Raw genomic sequence first — 21378 nt, 5'->3', positions numbered from 1 at the left:
CAGTAGTTGATTATTTTTTATTGCTTTGTAGTATTTTATTATATGAATATATCGCAATTTGTTTATCCATTCTTCTGTTTTATCCATTGTTTCTGTTTTGGTTGTTCAGAACAAAATTGCCAAAAGGCATGTTTGTGCACATCTTTTGGTACAGAGATACACTTATTTATCTTGGTTCACAGATATGCTTGTTTATCTAGGAGTGGAATTTCTGGGTCATAAAGTAAGCATATTTTAGCTGTAATAGATATTGCCAGTTTTTCAAAGCAGTTGAATTAATCTACCCTCCCTCAAGTTCTGTATGAGAGCTTCGATGGTTTAGCATTCTCACCAACTGTTGTTATTGTCAGTTTTTAAAATTACAGCCATCCTGGTGGATGTCTAGTGATATTTCATCGTGATTTTAATTTGCATTTCTTAATGACGAATGATGTTGAACATGTTTACATATCATTATTGGCAATTTGGATGTCCTCTTTTGTGAAGAACTTGTTCAAGTCTTTTGCTCATTTGATTTGTTGGAGTTTTTATATAATACAGCTATAAGTTCTTTACAGATATATGTAATGTAAATATTTTCTGCAAGTCTGTGACTTGATAAAGTCTTCTGATAAACAGAAGTCTTTATTTTTAAAGAACCCAATTTTTCAATTACTTGTTTTTGGCTCTTGCTTTTTGTCTCCAATTTAAGAAATCTTTGCATGTCCAAAGGTCACGAAAATAATTTCTTATATTTGCTTCTAGCAGCTTTATTTTTTCTTGTGCTTTAGAGTAAATCTTAATATCTTGTAGTGTAAGTCCACCAATTTTGATCTTCTTCAAGATTGTCTGTTCTAGATGCTTTGCTTTTCCTAAATGATTCTAGAAACAGCTTGTCAATTTCCACACAATGAAATAAAATAAAAACCGGCTGGGATTTTCACTGGAATTTCATTGAAACTACAGATCAATTTAGGTCTGCTTGTTGACTTTACAATACTGTTTTCCAATCCATAGTCTATTTATATTTAATATACGTAATAGATGATTTGGATATCTATTTACTAATTTATGTTTGTGTTATTTGTCCTACAAATATGTTCCTCTCTCTGCCTTTCTTTTTTTTAAAACTTTTTTTATTAATTAAAAAAATCAACAAACAAAACATTAAGATATCATTCCATTCTACATATACAATCAGTATTTCTTAACATAGTTGCATATTCATCATTTTAGTACATTTGCATCGATTTAGAAAAAGAAATAAAAAGAAACAGAAAAAGAAATAAAATGATAATAGAGAAAAAAAGATTATACATACTATACCCCTTACCCCTCCCTTTCATTTACCACTAGCATTTCAAACTAAATTTATTTTAACATTTGTTCCCCCTATTATTTATTTTTATTCCATATGTTCTACTCTTCTGTTGAGATAGTAGCTAAAAGGAGCATCAAACATAAGGTTTTCACATTCACAGAGTCTCATTGTGAAAGCTATATCATTGTTCAATCATCATCAAGAAACATGGCTACTGGAACACAGCTCTACATTTTCAGGCAGTTCCCTCCAGTCTCTCCGCTACATCTTGAACAACAAGGTGAAATCTACTTAATGCATAAGAATAACCTCCAGGATAACCTCTCGACTCTGTTTGGAATCTCTCAGCCATTGACACTTAGTCTCATTTCACTCTTCCCCCTTTGGTTGAGAAGTTTCTCTCAATCCCTTGATGTTAATTCTCAGCTCATTCTAGGGTTTTTCTCAGTCCCTTGATGCTGAGTCTCAGCTCATTCCAGTATCTCTGTCCCACCTTGCCAGGAAGGTCCACACCCCTGGGAGTCATGTCCCACTCTGCCTTTCTTTTGTTTTCCTTTCCTTATCTTTCTTGTCCTTTTCTCATTTCTTTTTTCCTTTTCTACAGTGGGAATTAAATACTGTTTTAAGTGTTTAAGTAATTCTCTAGAAGTTACAATGTGCGTATTTAATCAATCAAAGATCAAATTAATACATTTATCCTCCTCCCACACAATTTAAGAATTTTAGAACACTTGAACCCCATTTAATTCCCTTCCCACAACTTGGATGCTCTCACAGTATTTTAATTTTTTTCTTATCCCCATGAACATCATTATTATTTTATGCAATATTCTTATGTTTCCCCAAATATTAGCCTCTTTCTTTGTACTTCATTGCTTACTGCATCTCAGACGTTCTATTTTGGATTAATTTCCTTCTTCCAGAAGCACGTCTTAGAATTTCCTTTGGTGAGTTCTCCTAATAACAAAGTTATTCAGTTTTTTTTTTTTGGTCTGAAAATGCTTCCTATTCTTTGTTCTTTTAAATTTTCTGAAACTATAAAAACTTACAGAACAGTTGAAAGTACAGTACAAAATTTTTCCGAACCATTTGAGAACAAGTTGCCAAATGATGCCCCGTCATCCTGAATATTAGTGTGTATTTCTTACAAAAATACAACCATCAAAAATCAGGATAATTCTATTGCTATGCTGCTACCATCCAATCCACAGACCCCATTCAAATGTCACTAATTGCCAAGTAATGTTCTTTAGAGAAAAAGGACCCTGTTCAGCATATTCGTCGCAATTAGGTCTCTGATCTATTTAGTTTCCCTTCGTCCACAGCCTTTCCTCAACTTTCATATCCTTCATAAATTTGAGGATTACAGGCCAGCTATTTTGTAAGATGTGCCTAAATTCAGGTTGGTCTGATGTTTCCTCATGATCGGAATATCACAGATGTGAAGCTGTTTCTCTCATTGCATTCTGTCAGGTGGGGCATGAGTTTGATTTGTCCCATTACTATTGATACTCACTTTGATCACTTGAGTAAGGTGGTTTCTGCCAAGATTCTCCACTGTGAAGTTTCTATTTACCCTCTTTGTAATAAGTATTTTGTGGGGAGGTACTTAGAGATGTGTAAATATCCCAATCCTCATCAAACTTTCAAGTTATTTATTTATATTTATTTGTGTTTATATAAGTATGGATTTATGGTTTCCTGGTTGATTCAATAGACTATAATCTATTCCTATCATTATTTCTTGTAATCCCCAATGTTCCTCCAATTTGAGCAGTGGAATCACCATCAAGCAAGCTTTTGTGTTTCATTGGCACATTCACATTATGTTTGAGTTCTTTACCTTGTTTTCCTGTACAGGATATTCCAGGCTTCTTTATACATTCTGGAAATTAAACTCTTATCAGATATATGGTTTGCAACTATTTTCTCCCATACTATAGGCTGTCTTTTCTCTTTCTTGAAATGTCTGTTGATACACCAAAGTTTTCAATTTTAATGAAGCCCATTTTATTGATTTTTTTTTCTTCTGTTGCTTGTGATTTTGGTGTCATGTCTACGAATTCATTGCCAAATCCTATTCATGAGGGTTTTCTCCTATATTTAGAGTTTTATGGTTAGGTTCTCTCTTCAGCTTAGGTCCTTACTCCATTGTCAGTTAACTTTTGTTTATGATGTGAGATAGGGGTCTGAAGCTATTCTTTCATGTATGGGTATCCAGTTTTCCTAGCACCGTTTTTTGAAGAGACTATTCTTTTCTCAGCTAATATACTTGACATTCTTGTTGAAAATCAGCAGGCCATAGATATGTGGATTTGTTTCTGAGCTCTTGATTCTGTTTATTGACCTGCAAGTCTTATCTAACATGCTGTTTTGGTTATCATGGCTTTGTAGTAAGTTTTAAGATCAGGAAATGACAGATCTCTAACTTTGTTCTTCTTTTTCAAGATTGATTTGGCTATTTGGGGGCCCTTGTGATTCCATGAACATTTGAGGATTGGCTTTGCTATTTCTGAAAAAAAAAAAAAAAAAGAAAAAGATTGGGATTTTGAATCCCTAGATCGCTTTGGGTAGTATTGACACTTTAACAACAGTAAGTCTTCCAATCCATGAATACAGGAGGTCTTGTCTTTTATTTAGGTCATCTTTAACTACTTTCAGTAGTGCTTTATAGTTTTTAGTGTACATGTCATCCTTGGTTAAATTTATTCCTAGGTATTTTATTTTATTTTTTTTGGATGCTATTGTAAATAGAGTTGTTTTCTTTCTTTTTTTTTAATTAATTAAAAAAATTAACTAACACAACATTTAGAAATCATTCCATTCTACATATGCAATCAGTAATTCTTAATATCATCACATAGATGTATGATCATCATTTCTTAGTACATTTGCATCAATTTAGAAAAATAAATAGCAAGACAACAGAAAAAGAAATAAAATGATAATATAGAGAAAAAAATAAAAATAAAAATACAAAAAATATATATAAAAAAACAGAACAACAACAAAGAAAACTATAGCTCAGATGCAGCTTCATTCAGTTTTTTAACCTAATTACATTGCAATTAGGTAGTATTGTGCTGTCCATTTTTGAGTTTTTGTATCCAGTCCTGTTGCACAGTCTGTATCCCTTCAGCTCCAATTACCCATTATCTTACCCTATTTCTAACTCCTGATGGTCTCTGTTACCAATGACATATTCCAAGTTTATTCTCTAATGTCGGTTCACATCAGTGGGACCATACAGTATTTGTCCTTTAGTTTTTGGCTAGTCTCACTCAGCATAATGTTCTCTAGGTCCATCCATGTCATTACATGCTTCATAAGTTTATTCTGTCTTAAAGCTGCATAATATTCCATCGTATGTATATACCACAGTTTGTTTAGCCACTCGTCTATTGATGGACATTTTGGCTGTTTCCATCTCTTTGCAATTGTAAATAACGCTGCTATAAACATTGGTGTGCAAATGTCCGTTTGTGTCTTTGCCCTTAAGTCCTTTGAGTAGATACCTAGCAATGGTATTGCTGGGTCGTATGGCAATTCTATATTCAGTTTTTTGAGGAACCGCTAAACTGCCTTCCACAATGGTTGCACCATTTGACATTCCCACCAACAGTGGAGTTGTTTTCTTGATTTCCATTTTGGATTGTCATCAATGATGTATAGAATCACAACTAATCTTTATGTGTTGATCTCATACTCTGCAACACTGCTAAATTTGTTTATTAACTCTAATAGTTTTCTTGCAGATTCTTGGGATTTTCTACATTGAAAGATCATGTCATCTGCAAAGAGATAGTTTTACTTTTTCCTTTCTTTACTTTAAAAAATACAGTTAGCTATTTATTTATATTCAGACTAATATCTGAAGTCTTTGCAAATCAGTTCTGCTATATTTTATTTCTGCTGGTTTAGCTCATGATACTTAGTAATTTTGCTTATGGTGCTTGTATTCTTGTAATTTTAAAAAATATTTTTTTCCTGGAAAATTGTTTATGGGAATTTTTTGAGATCTATAATAAAGGGAGATCCTTGAGAGAGGGAATTTATATTTGCTTCTGCCATGTGTCTGGGGTACTACCAGTCTAGGACCACTTTAAACTAAATTCACAGGTAGACCACCCAGATGATTTGAGTTTAGGCTGTAAGCCCATGAAAAATTCAGGCTTGTGGTTACAGTTTTCAAGACGAGTTCCTCTCACAATCTGCTCGGCATGAAGACAATTTCCTAGAAACCCCTGGGTTTGTGTGTGTAATGTATGTGTAGTAGGTCTCCTTATAGTGTGGGTATAACACTTTGAGGTCCTGAAGCTTACATGTATTTACTGTCTTTCCCAGTAGTCTGTAAACTCCATGACAACTAAGATGATGTCTGTTTAATTCATGGCTGACTCTCCAGTGCCTCACACAGTGTCTGGGCATTGAATAATTAGTTAATTCAATAAATATTCAAGAGTTTTAAGTAGGGTGTAACATGATCAGATTTACATAATTCAATAAATATTCAAGAGTTTTAAGTAGGGTGTAACATGATCTGATTTACATGTTAAGAATCATTTTAGGGGCAGATGATAAAACCCAGGGCCAACCCAGGTCTTAGAAGAGACCCTCTCTATAAGGATCATATGGTAGCTCATGACAAACTCTGGGATCTGTCCTGTAACTACTTGTTGAAGAGTGCTTTGAAAACTATCGCTTTTACTTTCTTTGCTTTGTATATATGTTATATTACACAGTAAAAAAAAAGTAAAAAAAAAAGAAAAAAAGAAGAGGCATTTTCTATAATGCCGGGATTCTTCATTACAAGAGTGTCCTCTTTTGCTGTTAGAGATAAAAATCCAACCCAAAGTTGCTTAAACGAAACAGGGACTTTATTGGTTTACATAACCAAAATGTTGTAAGGTCAAGCTTTATACCAGGCTGGGTCCCAAAATTCACATGACATCAGGACTCAATTTCTCTCTCACCCTCACCCCTGCTTTTCTCTATTGGTTCCATCCCTCCATGGCAGCCTCTGGTGGCCAAGATGCGCTTAAACATCTAGCTCTCACAGGCCTTAGTGACCTTGATCTCAGAAGGAGAAAGCCCCGCTCTCCCTCAATGTTCCCCCAGCCCTCAATAAGGGGCTCTACTGGCCCAGCTCAACCAAATGCCCACCCTGGTGGCTGAATCAGTGGGGCACTCAGATGAGCCAAGCTTGGGCTCCAGACTACCCCGGAGTGAAAAAGGGGTGATGTGTGTGGGTTGCAGAATTCAGCCTTGCCAAGCTATATGGAATGGGTAGCCCACGGGAAAGAGAGTGGTTACTCAACCAAAAGAAGGGGCTGGCAGAAGAGCACATATCTACCATAACAAATAAATAGTTAATTGTAAATGATGATATCTGCTGACAGAAGAGGGCAAGGGTGATGCATGAGAGGCTCACAGGGCCTTGTTTAGCTTGGGCATCAGGGAAGGCCTCAGTGCAGTGGCAGGCAAGCAGAGGCCTGGAGGAGGGGAGCCCCAGCTGGGCAAGGTGTGGCAGGGGAGTGGAAACTACATGTGCAAAGGCCCTGAGCAGGGAGCATGCTTGGGACTGAAAGGAAGCAAGTGTGGCCATAGCCTGGTGGCCAGGAAAGAGGAGCAAGAGGGGAGGTGGGGCAAGGAGGAGAGGTGGGGTGGAGAGGGGAGGGTTGGCCATGCAGGTGACTGAAGGTCCTGGTGAGGATGCTGGCTTTAAGCTTAGTGAAATGGGGCACACTGGAAGGGTTTTAAAGTGGGGGGTGGTAACAAGAGCTAATTTACACTTTTAAAAGTTCAGTCTGGCTGCGGGGGAATTAAAGATTGGAGGAGTCCATTGGAGGAGGACAAATGAGATGATGGTACCTTAGGTAAACCCTTCTTTACCCTCCCTCTTCTATCCTCGTTGAAACTCCGGCATGCAGGAGACTTCAGTGACGTAGCCACACTCCTAGAGGAGGTGCCAGTGAAACAAGAAGATGGAGGCAAAATTACTCTGGTATGCTTCCCCCCGCCCCCAGACCCCAGCTGACTTTCCCAGGGCACCCCCAAGACCATCCCATGCCCCAGCTTCCCTGTTCCTCTGGCCAGCTTCTCCCATCTCTGCAGTACCCACCACCACCTGATGCACTGTTCACTTTGCTTCTTCATCTTATCTGTTGTCAGTCTCCCCCACCAGCATATAGCCTCCAGATTTTTGTCTGTTTTATTCACAGCCATATCCCAAGCATCTAGAACAATGCCTGGTATATAGTAGATGCTCAATAAGGCTTACTGAGAACTGTAGAAGGAGCTCTGAAAGGGGCAGTGATGGTATGACCTTTTCCAGGACATAGTCAGGCCCAACTCAGGTCTTGGCCATGCAATAAGAGAAACCAGAGAAGGCCAAGTCTCAGCAGATGAAGTACAACACCTGCAGGCCTCGGTGAGGGCAGTGGACAGGATGGAGGACCGTGGACAGCTGGTGACCCTCAAAGGGTGGGTGAGACCAGGAGATGGGTGGAGTTTAGAGCCAGGGAATCCATCCAGGACAGGACAGGGAACCCAGACGGGCAGTACAAACCAGGGAAGTTAGGCAGCAGGAGGGAGACCCTGTCCCCAGGTTGCTTCAAGGATAAGTTCCAGTCCCTGGGGCTGGAGGGAGAGTGACAGGACCAAGAAGAGGCTGAGCGTTTGGGGAGCACCTGTCCTTATCCCATGACATTTTCCCAGTCACCCACCTCACTCATCACCCTGGCCTTCTTACTGTTGCTCACACATGCCAACCTCATTCCTGCCTCAGGGCCTTTGCACTTGCTGTTTCCTCTGCCAGGAGTGTTCTTCTCATCTATAAAATGGGTGCAATAAATTGGTAGTGAAGTTTATGTTAGATAACATATGCACAGCCCCAAGCATGGTGCCTGCACAAAGGTACAACGTTGGGTGCCTAAGACATCCCACAAGTGTTTTTGAGCCTCTACTATGTGCTTAGCACAGTTTCAGGCACTAGGGATCCAACAGCAAACTCATAGTTTTTGTCTGGGGAGACAGGCAGATCTTCCCCTTAGTTTTTCACACGTTTAGCTCTTCCATGTCTTTCAGGACTCAGCCTAAATGTCAACTCCTCTGAGAGGCTTTCCCCACCATTCTGTCTAAATTAGCCATCCCTTGCCATCCCTCCACCATCACTTTTACTGTTTAAGTTATTTTTTGCTGTTTAACAAAGCAAAGAAAACTTAAACGTTTACTCTGGCTGCTGGAGGGGTAAGGGTTGGAGCAGCCCTATTTCTCATGATTCTGAGGTTTGACTGGGCTCAGCTGGATAGTTCTTCTGCTCCACGTGATGTTGACTAAGGTCGCTCATGGGGGCTGAAACATCTGAGATGACAGCTCATCTTCCAGGGCCTCTCTCCACGTGGTCTTCCATCGTTTCCTATGTTGGCCTTGGCTTCTTTACAGCATGGCAGCTGGGTTCTAGAGGAAACGAAAATGTGGAAGCTGCCAGTTCTCCTAAGAGGTAGGCCAGGGACTGGCACAGCACCACAGCTATAGCTTTCTGGTGGTCAAAGCAAGTTGTAAGGTGAGGCAGATTCAAGGGAAGGGAAAATAGTTTCCACCTATTGATAGAGAGACAGGAAAGAACTTGTGGCCATCTTAATTCTATCATACTCTCCATCCTATTGTTTTCTTTATGTATGAAGTTAGTTTATTTATTTCATGTTTATTTTGTCTATTTCTATCCTGAGATAATGGAACAATAGATAAAATTGGACATCAACTAATGTTCCCTCTCTCAGGTGCAGGATGCCTTAACCCAACTGGTAAATTAAAAGGCCTCTAAGGGGTTCACAGGTGGTTCTGTGGTAGAATGCTCACCTTCCATGCAGGAGACCCAGGTTTGATTCCCGGACCATGTACACCCCATCCCCCACCCCAAAACAAACAAACCATGATGCTAATGGTGGAATTTTAGGTTGAGGTGTTGGGACCCTTCCTGTCTTATCAGCTCTTCCCTGTTCTCCTCCTTTAGTTGACTGGACTGGAGGGAAGGGGGAATGCTACAAAGCCTCCAACATCTGCTTCTCCCCCAAAGGCTGGCCTTTGGGGATTATCCCACTCCTACCCACACCATGATCTTCTCAAATCTTCACTACCTCAAGCTCCTCTTGTGGTTTTCATTTCTCCTGCACGGATGCTGGTGGCTAGCAGCGAGCACCAGTTGTTGGGTGGTCATGGGTGGTACCCGCACGACTCACAGAGTTGGGGTCGGTACGGCTCTCACCCAGCGGATTTGCCCTCTGCTCCCCCAAGGTCAAGAGTGGCATCACCCTCCGGAAAAGCCAGGATCTACTGGAACCAGAAGGAGAGAAGAAGAGCTTGATGAAGAAGATGATGGTGCGGGAGCCACATGTGTGCCTGTGGCACTGGGGTGGGGAGGAGAAATCTCATCAAGGTTTCTGCCCACTGATGAGACAGGGGGCTTAGGCGGGAAAGGGACGGGATGATGAGGCCAGATGACTGGACCGGAGTCTCAGCTCCACCTCAAACTTCCTGAGGGAGGTTGGGCAAGTCACTGCTCTCCTCTGAGCCTCACTCTTCCCATCTTGTAAATGGGTATCGTAATGCTGGTGCCACTGGGTTGTTGGAAGGATATGGCCCGAATGGTTAACTGTAAAATTTTGTGCCCCTGGGAGTGGTCATTATTATTTAATGCATTCTCTCTCTGGAAACATCTGGGGAATTTCTATCGGGTTTTCTCACAATTTGCTAAGTATAGGCACTTCTCAGTTATCTACCAGAACGGTTTGGGGCAGTGATAAGCACTGAAGTTTGCAAAATTATATTTGCCTCTGGGTCCCTTAAAGAGAGAGTGGGAAAAAAAAAAACCCTTGCCCTTCACACTTTTGTTTAACTAACATTAATTGAACACCTACTGTGTGCCCATGCTAGATCAAAGTGGGAATGAGAGGTAATTAGAAAGATATTTTAAAGGAATTCAACTGGGCATCTTTCCAGGGTCATGCATGATGCTTTTTGGTTTGGGCCAGTCCATGGTTTAAATATACCTCCCCACCAAGAGGCTGCCGAAACAAGTGTTGTTGAGCCCTATGTATGAGGTGCAGCCCAGAGGTGGAGACGTGTGTCTTTGGTTGGCCTTGAGGTGAGGGCTCGGAACTGGGTGTGAGGAGTGGGCAGGCCCTCTACCCGTGGAGGCTGGGCAGGGCATGAAGCCAAGGGGAAGCTCTGCCCAGGCTGAAGGGCTGCTGGGACCTGGTCCCTGTGCTGAGGCCTTGTCCTGGCAGTCTGGAGAGCAGTGCTGTCCCCTCATCCATCCCTCTGTGGTCCCCTCTCTAGAGACAGATCCAGGAGGAACCGCTGGATTCCCTCTCGAGCTCCGTACGTCTGCAGGCCATGGAGACCCTGACGCAGCTGAGGTGTCCAAGGCCCCCTCTCTGCCCCACAGCGACTGCCCGCCCCCATCCCACGGGGCTCCCCGGTTGTGCCCCCACTACACCTGTGCCTTTTCCTCTCCCCTTGTCCAGTTCCTGCCAAGGCTCTCTGACCTCCACACCCCACTTCACTCCCCCACCTCCTTGTCCATTGTAGAGTCTGCCTCTCAGACTGCATCCAGCCCCGCGCCAGGCCCCACATCCCAGCCCTACGTCCTCAGTTTCTTTGCCCCCCTCACTCAGTGCCTTTGCTCTCTGTCTCTGCCCAGTTACATCCAGCCAGTCCTGGGCGTGCGGGAGAAGTCCGAGCTGGTGGACACCTGTGTGAGGAGTGTGTTCTCCCTGCCCTCCGTGCAGGCCATGCAGGAGAAACATGAGGCCAAGGCGGAGGCCATACAGGTGAGAAGGGGCCTGTCCCCCGGCAGATTGACACGTGTTTCTGGATATTCCTGTCCCTGCTAGTGGGCCTGAGGAGGCCCTCCATCGATATTTGGTGAATGAAAGAATCCTCAGAACAAACAAGTCCTCATTTGGAGGGTCCTGTCTGATTTTTTGAGAGAGGGGGCGGTGGACAAATGTTGGCATGACCAGAGGAGGTGGCCAGGATTGAGGGAGGGAGGGTCTGAGAGCCAGGTCGCAGATGAAGAGACTGGGGGACTTGGAGCTGAGGCCTGGAGAAGCAGAAACTTCAGAGGCACGAGCAAGCATCTCCTGATCGCAGGAGGGGCAGGCAGGGGTGACCCTTTGTGTGGGCGGAGGGGAAAGCTAGGGTCAGTAGAGGTTAAGGGAGAGGGATTCCAGCTCAGGGTGAGGCACATTTCATTCATTATTTCATTCAGCAAATATTAACTGAGAACTCCATGTCGAACTTGATGCAGGTTTTATAGAGGGGAGAGGGGAGGGGGTGGGGGCAAGATGTCATCAATGAACCCTACAAAGGAATGCAAAATTACAACAGTGGAAAATGCTGCAAACAAGAAGTACTTGGTGCTGTTAAGAGCCTGGAATGGGGGGGGGCATGGCCTAGATGGGGGTCAGGGAAGGCTTCCCTGAGGGGTCATCGTGATGGAGCTGAGCGGTTAAAGAGGAATTGTTTAGCTGGAGGGGGCGATGAAAGGAGAAGCCTGTGCAGAGACTGTAGACAGAGAGAACGCGTGACTATAAGATGACAAGGCAGAGTGGCAGAAGCGCAGAGGGCAAGGAGAGGGTGTTGGGGAGTGAGGCTAGAGAGTGGGTGGGAACCAGAGCATGTGGGCAGAGGAAGGGGTCCGGGTCCTCTACTGAGAGACCCAAAGGAAAGTCGGGGAATCCTTAATCTCATGGTTACGAGTGGGGCGGCCTTTTTGTAGTACCAAGCCTAGCCAGCAGAGGTCAGTGCTGCACAGAGGGAGGGAAGGAGGAGGTTGGGTGGTCCGGGAGCTTGCTTGGTGGTAGTAATCCTGAGAACCACCATTCCTGGGCATGCGCAGACTCAGGGAGTTTCCCGGGCATGCGCAGTCCAGACTGCGAGAACTTGAAGAACCGACCTGGGGGGGAGCTGGCAGGAGAGATAGGGAAGAGTGTCTTCCCAGCGTGACTCAAACCCTCTGCCCAGCCTTATGTGTGTGTGATACCTGCACCTTCAAAAGACACTTCCGGGCCTGTGGTGTGGCCAGTGAACCTGGGCAGGGCCGGGAAGTTTCCTTAACGGGCTACTTGGAAAATCTCTTTGGGTCTAGGACTAGCAATTCAAAAAAGAATCACAGCACCATCCTATATATCTAGCTCTAATTCCAGGGCCCTTTCCTATCCGTCCTCTTGCTTGTTCCTCACAACGTGAAACTCCCCTGCTTTGTGACTTTGTGCAAGTGCCTCCTCGTTTGTAAAATATGAAAAACTATTTGAGGACAAGGTGATTTGGCTGTACAAGTCATTAGGCACTCACCTGGCCCATGGTAGATTCTCAATAAATGTTGGGTCACAGCGTCCTGCCCCTTGGAGGCAGGAAGGGTCGGGATAATCATTACCCATGTGCCAATTAGAAAACAGCAACCCATGGAAGGGAAGCAATTGTCAACATCATCTTAAAGTTAGTCTTAGTGGTGGGACCAGACAGCAGTTCTCCTGGGTCCAGGTAACCCCTCTTCCCCCGACCCGCCTCAAGGGTTGCCTGGATGGAACTTGGGACTGCCCCAGAGGCCCTCTGGTGACGTGATCCTCCTTCTTCCCATAGACACTTTACCACCAGACCCTGGACGCCCTGCAGACACTGCTCAATGCCCTCTTCGTGGAGGACCCCACTCCTGCTGGGCTGAAGAGCATCTTGGAGGTACGGTGGAGTAGTGAGGGGGAGAGATGAGGAGAAATGGCTCAGGAGCCTGGGGCTGAACCCAGGAAGGAGTGGCTTGACTTCAGAATGCCATCTTGTGCCAGCCTTCTGCCTCTGTTTCTCTCTTAGAGGCCCTGTTATTGCCCTGTTACTCTTTGCGGTCTCCCCATCCTCTACCCTTCTGCTACAGCTGTGCTCATCTCTGCACTCTCTCCACTCTTATTCCTGACTTTCTCTTCTGTCTTCAGGACTCTCCTCTCCTCTCATTTCTCTCCTCACTAGCCTCCTTCTCCCCTCCTGTCTATCAGCCCTATTCTCAGCTTCTAGATCCCATCCCTCCCTAAGCTCCAAGTAGAGGAGGGCTGTGGGAGGATGGGTTCCCCAGTCCTCAGGCCCTCCTGGAGGCTTACGGCTGACTGGCAAAGACTAGCCTGCACAACTTGAGCAGTAGGGGCTGACATCCAGCATGTAGCTCTGAGTCCTGCCTTTGTTCCCACAGCCCCTGGGACCCTGGATGAACTCTGGGAAGGCTCATGAGCGAGCACGGGCTGTGAACAGCAATGTCTCCTTGTTGAACCACACACTGCTGACCCTGCCTGCCTTTGTGAGTTGCCCCCGAGAGGGGTGGGCACTCCTGGGGAGAATCTTCCCATCCTGAGGGAGACTATTCATGTCCAGGAACTCCCATGTGGTTCTTACCATCCTCGTAGGGCTCTGCTGTCAGGGCCAGACCATCCAGTTCTGGTCACCATTTACCGTATAGCATTACTGAACCTATATGACTTAAGCTCTAAGATTTTGACCCAAACAGATGTCCTCGGGGTTCCCAACGCTGGGCCTGCTTCTGGGGAGGCTCATCCTTCGCATCGGGGATCCTGATGAGGAGATTGGCCGGAAAGCTCTGGATGGCATCATCATCCTCTACACCATCCTGGAGCTCCAAAAGCGTAAGCCATGTTGGAGAGCTCTGAAGCAAGGCTGCTAAGCAGAAGCTCAGCTGTGGAACTGGGGACAAGGCAGGCTGGGGCCTTGGCAACAAGGCAGTGGCGGGATATGGAGGAGACCAGAATGGGATTAGATTAGGTCTGGGGAGACCACTGTGAAGCCTTAGTCCCCACAGAGCCAGGGGACAGAGGCTAGAAAGAAACCTGCTTTGGTTGAAGCAACTTTTCTTTTTCCCAAGTCTTTCCTTTTTCCTGAGCCTTTCCTCATCCTTCCAAGCTTAATCTGTGACTTTCAGCTTCACATTCCCATGACATTGTGCATACCCAGACATGATAGTCCTAAGGGCACGTTTCCTTGTTTTCTCCACTAAACTATCACTTCAGTAAGGGGAGAGCAGGGCTGTGTCTTATCTGCCACTTTATTCCCAAAGCCTAGCCCTGAGACTGACATGTGGTGGGCACTTAATGAATATTGATGAATATTTATGAATGATAAATGAATCAAGAATAGGTCTTAGAATCTGGAGTGGGTAAAAATCTACAATTGGGAGAATATCCCTAGATTTGGCTTCAAGGAGCTAGTGATGTGGTATAGGCTGATGGACATCCTATATTTTAACTGGCAACCCTAGGCCAAATGCACAATGTTGAAACAGAATTCAAACCCGGTCTGCCTGACCCCAGATCTCAAGCTTCGTCCGTTTTCAAACAATTCCCACACTTGGTCCTTCTGATCGCTCTGCCATGATGGCCTTTTCTTCTGCCCATGTCTTGTATTATACTCTAAGGAGATCCAGGTAGGTCCCAGGACAGGCCTCAGTAAGCGTTCAGGAGATGTGTCTGAAATGTATTTCCTTCAACAGAAAATCTGGAGCCATTATGTATCAGGTTCTGTTCTAGGCACTGAGAACACATCAGTGAAGAAAGATTAGTTAAAAATTCCTTCTTCGTTGAGCCTATATTCTTGTTTGTAGAAGACAGACAAGGAACCAAATTTTAAAAGTTATCTATAAGGCAAGTTGGGTATAAGTGCTAAAGAAGAAAAGGGGACTCATGAAGTAGGAGAGTTACAATTTAAAAGAGGCACCACACACTACCAGAAAGGTAAAAGTGAAAAAGACAGACAATATCACATGCTGGCAAGGACATGGAGCAACCGGAACTCTCATATACTGATAGTGGGAGAGTAATTGGCTTCCTACTATGGAAGAGAGTTTGGCAGTGTTTTAGTTTCTCTGCTTCAATCACAAATACCACAATAATGGGAATTACTGGCTTAAATAATGGGAATTAATTGGCTCATGGTTTTAAGGGTAGGAGAAGTCCATAGTTGAGGCATCAGCAAGGCGGTGCTTTCTTCCGAAGACTGTGGCATTCTGGGGCTGGCTGCCAGCAACCCTTGATCCTTGGCTTTTCTGCCTTGTGTCAATGCACATGGCGGCCTCTCCAGCCTCTCTTCCAGGTTCTGTTGATTCCAGCTTCTAGCACCTCCCTATGCCTCTGACTTTCACCCTGCTTATAAATGACTTCAGTAATCTGGATTGAAATCCAACCTAATTTGGTTGGGACACACCCTAACTGAAGTAACCTCTTTAAGAGATGTTATTTACAGTGGGTCCGCATCCACCAGAATGAAGACCAAGACCCCAGAACATGTTCAAACGGCGTTACTCAATTCAATCTACCACAGGCAGTATCTCCTGAAACTGACAATGTTCTTTCTTAGTTTTCCAAAGCTGCTATGACAAAAACCATACAAGGGGGTGGCTCAAAAAATAGGGGTTTCTTGTCTCATGGTTTTGAAGGTGTAGAAGTCCAACACGGAGGTATTGACATGGCTCACTTTCTCCCAGAGTCGGTAACATTCTGGTGCAGGCTTGCCACAATCCTTGGGTTGATTGACTTGTATTTCTGCCTCTGGCAAATGCCAATCTCTCTCTCCTCTCTGCCTTCTTCTGATTTCTGGCTTCTACTTCTGACTGTATCCAAATTTCCTCTCTTCATAAGGCCTCTAGTCATACGGGTTAAGACTCACTCTGATTCAATTTGGCCACACCTTAACTAAAAACAATCTTCAAAAGGTCCTATTTACAGATGGATTCACACCCACAGAAATGCAGATTAAGATGTGAACATGTCTTTTATGAGGTGCACGATTCAAATCCTAGCTTTTGCCTGCCCTGTGACCCAGCAATTCTGCTCCTAATTATACACCTAACAAATGTGTTCACATGGCCACCAAAAGGCATGTCCTAGAATGTTCATGGTGGCACTATGTGTAATAGCCAGAAACAACCCAGATATCCATCAAAAGTAGAACAGATAAAGAAATTATGGCACACTCATACCATGGAATATCATAACCAGCACTGAGAATGAATGAACTAATGCTCTGTGTGACAGCGTGGGTGAATTTCACCCAATGTTGAGTGAGAGGAGACAGACAGAGAGGATAACATATCGTATGAGCCAATTTATATAACATTCAAAAGCAAGCAATCTATTCTATGGGTTTTGAAGTCGAAGCAGCAGGTACACGGAGCAGGGCAGAGGGAAAGTAACTGGAAGGGAGGAATGAGAGGGCTTCTGGGGCATATTCGGTTTCTTGATCTGGGTGCTGGCTCCATGAGTTTATTCACTGCCTGAAAATTTATCAAGCTGCTTACTTATGACTTATGCAATGCTTATATCCATGTTTCATAAAAAAATTTTAAAAAAAGGAAAATGAAGGAGGGTGCATGGGTGGTTCAGTGGTAGAATGCTCACCTTCCATGCGGGAAACACGGATTCAGTTTCTGGTCCATGCACCAAATAAATAAACAAATAATAAATAAAACTAAAGGGGGGGGGGGAGGCGGGCAATGGTGGCTCAGTGGCAGAACTCTTGTCCGCCATGCCGGAGATCTGGGTTTGAGTCCCTGAGCCTGCCCATGCCAAAAAAAATAATAAAAAAATAAAATAAAAATAAAGGGGAGTGGCGGTCAGGCCGCGCTGAGAAAGTTCTCTTCTTGTAGGAGCCAGAGATAAGGAAGACACCGACAAGAAGGAGCTCTATGAGAGCAACAAGCGTTTCCTGGGGCCCTACAACCCTGTCAGCCCATGCCAGAATATCCTGCGAGTGATTGTGGTGACTGCCCCCGTCTCTCATCATGCTGGCCTTCCAGGCGACAGGGCGGGGGCAAGGGGCAGCACTGCCCCCACCCCAAATGCCTCCTACTCTCCGTTCATCTGAACTAACCACCCTACTCCTTCCATCCTAAGTGCCCCCTCCTCCTCCTCTGGGCTGTGCCACAGTATGTGGGCCATGACTTCACTGTCCCTGACACTTGCCACCCACTGCTAGGGGCAGGGACCGTCATTTTGCAGCCTTCCCACCCCTGCCACTGATTCACCATGTCTGGCAGTGGCTCCAAGTGTTTGCAGGTGTGTCAGTACTTCTGTGCCTTCATTTCAGGAATTTGGCGACTTCCTGGGGCCCCAGCAGGTCAAGGACCTGCTACTGGCGGCCCTGGAAGGGCTGAAGGGTGGCTCAGAGGCTCGGGGGAAGGACTCAGGAGAGATGATGCAGCTGGCTTCGGAGGTCACGCTTAGCTCGGTGCTGGAGTGGTACCGGCACAGGGCACTGGAGGTGGTAAGGGCCCCTGGAGGCGGGGCCTGGGCTATCAATGGGTGCTTGGGAGACCCTACAGGGACTGCTCACTGCTGCCTGGCCAGGGGGTGGAGCAGGGGCTGGACAAACACTGGGGCAGGGTGGGTGGGGGTAGGGTGACCGCGTTCTAGGAGCTCCCAGCCTGCAGGTTTCTCACTCCAAGACAACTCAACCAGATGGGCTGGGTGGTTGAGGGGAGAGCAGCAGAGACAAACAGGCTTGCCCCGAGAAGGAGCAGGTGCTCTGTTCATGTCTCTCCCCATTTCTCTCCTGTGCTCCCTCCTTTCCCTCCCCTTCCCATCCATCCTCTCCTGACACTCTCCCCTGTCCCCTCCTTTTCTCCTCCCATCTCCCCTTGAGCCCCTTCCCCATCCCTCCCTTTACTTCTCCCTTCCCAACCATCTGCCTCCAACTTGCTCATGGCTGCCTGCCCCGGCTGTGCGCCAGATTCCAGAAATCATGCAGGGCATCTACGTGCAGCTGAGCCATATCCGGGAGCCGCGGGCCCGCGAGGTGGCCCTGCTGCCCGTCTCTCTCCTGGCCAGCTCCTTCATGACCGAGGTGGTGGTGGCCCTGCTCATGTGTCCCCTCCCGCTGGACAGGTGCCAAGCGTGGTGTCCTGGCTGTTGGGTCCTAGAGGGTTGAAGCTGTCCCCATTCTGGGCTGGGAACCCCCACTTCTGTCCCCTGGGAAGCCCCTTGCCCTCCCTGGTGGCCACCCCCATCCATGATCTGTGGTGCTGGTGACAACCAGTAAGCACCTTGTAAGCACTGCTGGGTGTCAGGTACCACGTGGATGCTTAGTACATTCCCCAATTCTCACAACCACCCTGTTCTACATGAGGAAACTGTGCCTGGGAAACCCTAGGCGCCCAGTGAGTGAGCAGCAGGAGCAGGACCCAAACTCAGGTCTGACTGACTCCAAGCCCAGATCTCTTTAATATTAGGAAGAACACCTGAGTTTTGGTTCAACCTCTGCCTGCAGCTGCTGTGTGGTCTTGGGTAGCATGCTTGTCCTCTCTGGGCTGCAGTTTTCCCTCGTAGGCAAAAGGAGCAAATACTCCCTGCATTCTTACCCCAAGGGATGGATGTGACAAGTCACACAGTCAGCTGTGCTGAGGGCCAGCTCAGTCCTGGGTCTGTGTAGGACGATGTCCATGCCCAAAGCCCTTGGATCTAAGAGGGGGCTGTGGCCAGAAGGCGGGCTTAGGGGTCTCAGCAGTCTGGGAAACACCCCCACACCCCTGAAAATAAAATGAGGCAGCCTATGATCCACATTTAAGATGGTTGTTTGAGAGTAAGGGGGCTGTAGGCTGTTGTCATTCATAGAAACTAAGGGGAACGGTGAGCAGGGTGAGGGCCAGGCGGACACATCCCAAGGCCTCCTTCTTGGAGAATTTAACCCTTTCTGGTGGCACTGCCCACCAAGGGGGCGGATTTCTTCTTGGATCCAACTAAATATTCAGACTCGCAAGACCACCGTGGCCAGACATTACATCCAAGGCACTCAGGATAGAGACCAGGGCAGTGTCAGGGGCTCCTCTTTGCAGAATTCTTGGCAGCAAACCATGCAGCAGTCCAGATCGGGCTACAATTGAGGTGAAGCAAGCTTAAATTTTGCCTGGGTGCAAAATTTAAGGAGGCCTCACTCTTGGCTCCAAGGCTGCACTTGCAGGAGCCTGAAAGTGAGGGCTTCCTTAAATTTTGTGCCCTGCTTGCCTCACTCACCGCCCCCCTGGCCTGGGCCCGGAGTTGGTCTCAGGAGTTGGTCTCTTGGGCCTCCCAGGTGAACGCTTAGGTGAGCGAGAACTAGAACGAGACTCATTGAGTGGATGTAGGAGCTGCCCTGGCTTCAGTAGCTCAGGCCTCAGGGGGACCAATGTCTCTTATAATAAACAACTCTATAGGCTTTGCTTGCAGGGTGCCCACAGCAGCCCAGTTATAAGAGTCACCGCACCCTGGGAAGCTTAATGCTCTAGTGTCCCCAACTGGTTCTTACAGTTAATTTATAGTTCTTCTCAGCCTAGATGCAATTTCCCAATCAGGTCATTTTTACCATAAGCAATGTTGCCTAGCAACATAGTTGACATACTATCTTTATCAGGTTTCCAGGGGAACAGAGCTAGAAAGTTAATGGAAGGTTCAAATGCTCATGCAGAAGGGGAAAAGGGTTTTGTTAACCCTTTCCCACACTGGCTGCCGGTATTCTCAACTTCCCATGATAGGACTGCCCAGTCTGCTGTGGGGTCCAGTAAGGATGCTTTTTCCTGCCTTCTAAGCGGCAGGAGCCGGTGCTTGCTGGTATCAATGTGATGAGTGCAAGATCCAGGCCCGATGGCATTCAAATGTCTTAATTCTAGCTGCGTGGTATGGAGGAAAGAGCAAGGCTTTGGAGACAGCAGACCTGGTCAAATCGTGACTCTGCTGCTCATTTGCTGCATAGTCTTGGATGAGCGATTTCAACCCTCTCAGACTCAATTCTGCATCTGTAAAATGGGAATAGCAACACCCACCTTGAGGGTCTTTGAGAGAATTCGGTGACCTTGAATATCTTGAATATCTGTTCACATTTGCCTCCCTAGAGATTTGACCTTCTGCCAGATCTGTCCCCTGGGAAGCCCCTTGCCAGGGGACAGATGCTCAAGAACTATTTGCTGAAGTAATACATTGTATGTGAAGCACCTGGCGCAATACCTGGGAAGTAGGGTTTTCAATAACTGTTGCCCCACCCCCCCCACCCCTGCTCTTTGGGGAGTGTTTTCCGGACCGTTCCTTGTTGGTGTGCCTGTGGATGCCATCTCAGTGGCGTCTTCCTTCCTCCTCTCTCCCCGCCCCCATGTCACTTGGAGGCAGGGTGGGCCCCGCTGCTCTGGCCACCACTAACCATCCCGCCCCTGGTATCTCAGCAACGGAGCAGAGATGTGGAGGCAGCTGATTCTGCGCAAGCCCAGCTGCGATGTCCGAGACCTGCTGGATCTGCTCCTGACCAGCCTGAAGGAGAAGCCGGTCACTAAGAAGGGCCGGGCTTCCATCGTGCCCCTAGCAGTGAGCAGCCACCCGGCCCACCTCCACCGCAGTCCCTTCCCGCCCGTCCTCTCTCCCTCCCTCCCTCTGGTGAGCTGGGCACACTGGCTTCTGCTTTCCCCCTCTGCCAGTAGCTAGCTGTGTGGGCGTAAGCAAGGCTCTGTCTCTCGGCTCTTGTTTCTGATCTACTGGATGGTAACGGGAGTGCTACTTTCGTGACAGCAGCAGCTGGGGAATGGTGGAGGGGTGGCCCTGAGTCTGAGTCCCGAGTCAGCAGCGTTACTGGTCTGTGACCTGGGCAAGTCACTGCACCTCTCTGAGGCTCAGTTTCTGCCTCTGTAAACAGAAATAATAACATCTGCTACAGAGGGCAGTGGTGAAGATTAAAGGGGATAACTCATTCATTCCTTTAGGCAAGATCAAAGGTTTTAGCCCTTCTTGCTGCTCGGATTAGAGCTCAGCCCTGGGAACACAGAGGAAAGTGGCTCTGGCTGCAGGGAGCTGGCGGACAGTCTGATGGGTGAGGCAGGCAGAGCTGGAAGACAGCAGGTGCCTGAGGAAAGCGGGTTGGAGAGATGGTTTCTGTCTGCCTCCATCACTGCCACTCTGATCCAAGCCAGCTGGACAATATCTTGTTCCTCACTCACGTCCCTGCTTCCACGCCTGCCCCTCCAACCTACACTGCAGCCAAAAATTCTTTGGCATAGCAGTCTATCCATC

The 21378-nt window shown here is 46.3% G+C and overlaps 1 protein-coding gene across 10 annotated transcripts in view; it reads left to right on the top strand.

Moving 5' to 3' along the window:
- Positions 1-21378, top strand: part of MROH7 (maestro heat like repeat family member 7) — a 147372-nt gene that overhangs the window by 95205 nt on the left and 30789 nt on the right. For all 10 annotated transcript variants that reach the window (XR_013170947.1, XR_013170948.1, XM_077149536.1 and 7 more), the window contains exons 4-14: positions 7231-7304; positions 9596-9679; positions 10640-10719; positions 11004-11133; positions 12947-13042; positions 13542-13646; positions 13854-13989; positions 17001-17113; positions 17441-17617; positions 18083-18237; positions 20541-20679. Coding sequence is in view for 8 of the 10 variants with exons in the window: in XM_077149536.1 (XP_077005651.1) it covers positions 7231-7304; positions 9596-9679; positions 10640-10719; positions 11004-11133; positions 12947-13042; positions 13542-13646; positions 13854-13989; positions 17001-17113; positions 17441-17617; positions 18083-18237; positions 20541-20679 (1289 nt within the window). In the remaining 2 variants the exon portion in view is untranslated. The remainder of the gene's footprint in view (positions 1-7230; positions 7305-9595; positions 9680-10639; positions 10720-11003; positions 11134-12946; positions 13043-13541; positions 13647-13853; positions 13990-17000; positions 17114-17440; positions 17618-18082; positions 18238-20540; positions 20680-21378) is intronic.

This window comes from Tamandua tetradactyla, chromosome 2, assembly GCF_023851605.1.
Source record: "Tamandua tetradactyla isolate mTamTet1 chromosome 2, mTamTet1.pri, whole genome shotgun sequence".
Classification (NCBI taxonomy): Eukaryota; Metazoa; Chordata; class Mammalia; order Pilosa; family Myrmecophagidae; genus Tamandua; species Tamandua tetradactyla.
This window is presented reverse-complemented; position numbering and strand designations above follow the sequence as displayed.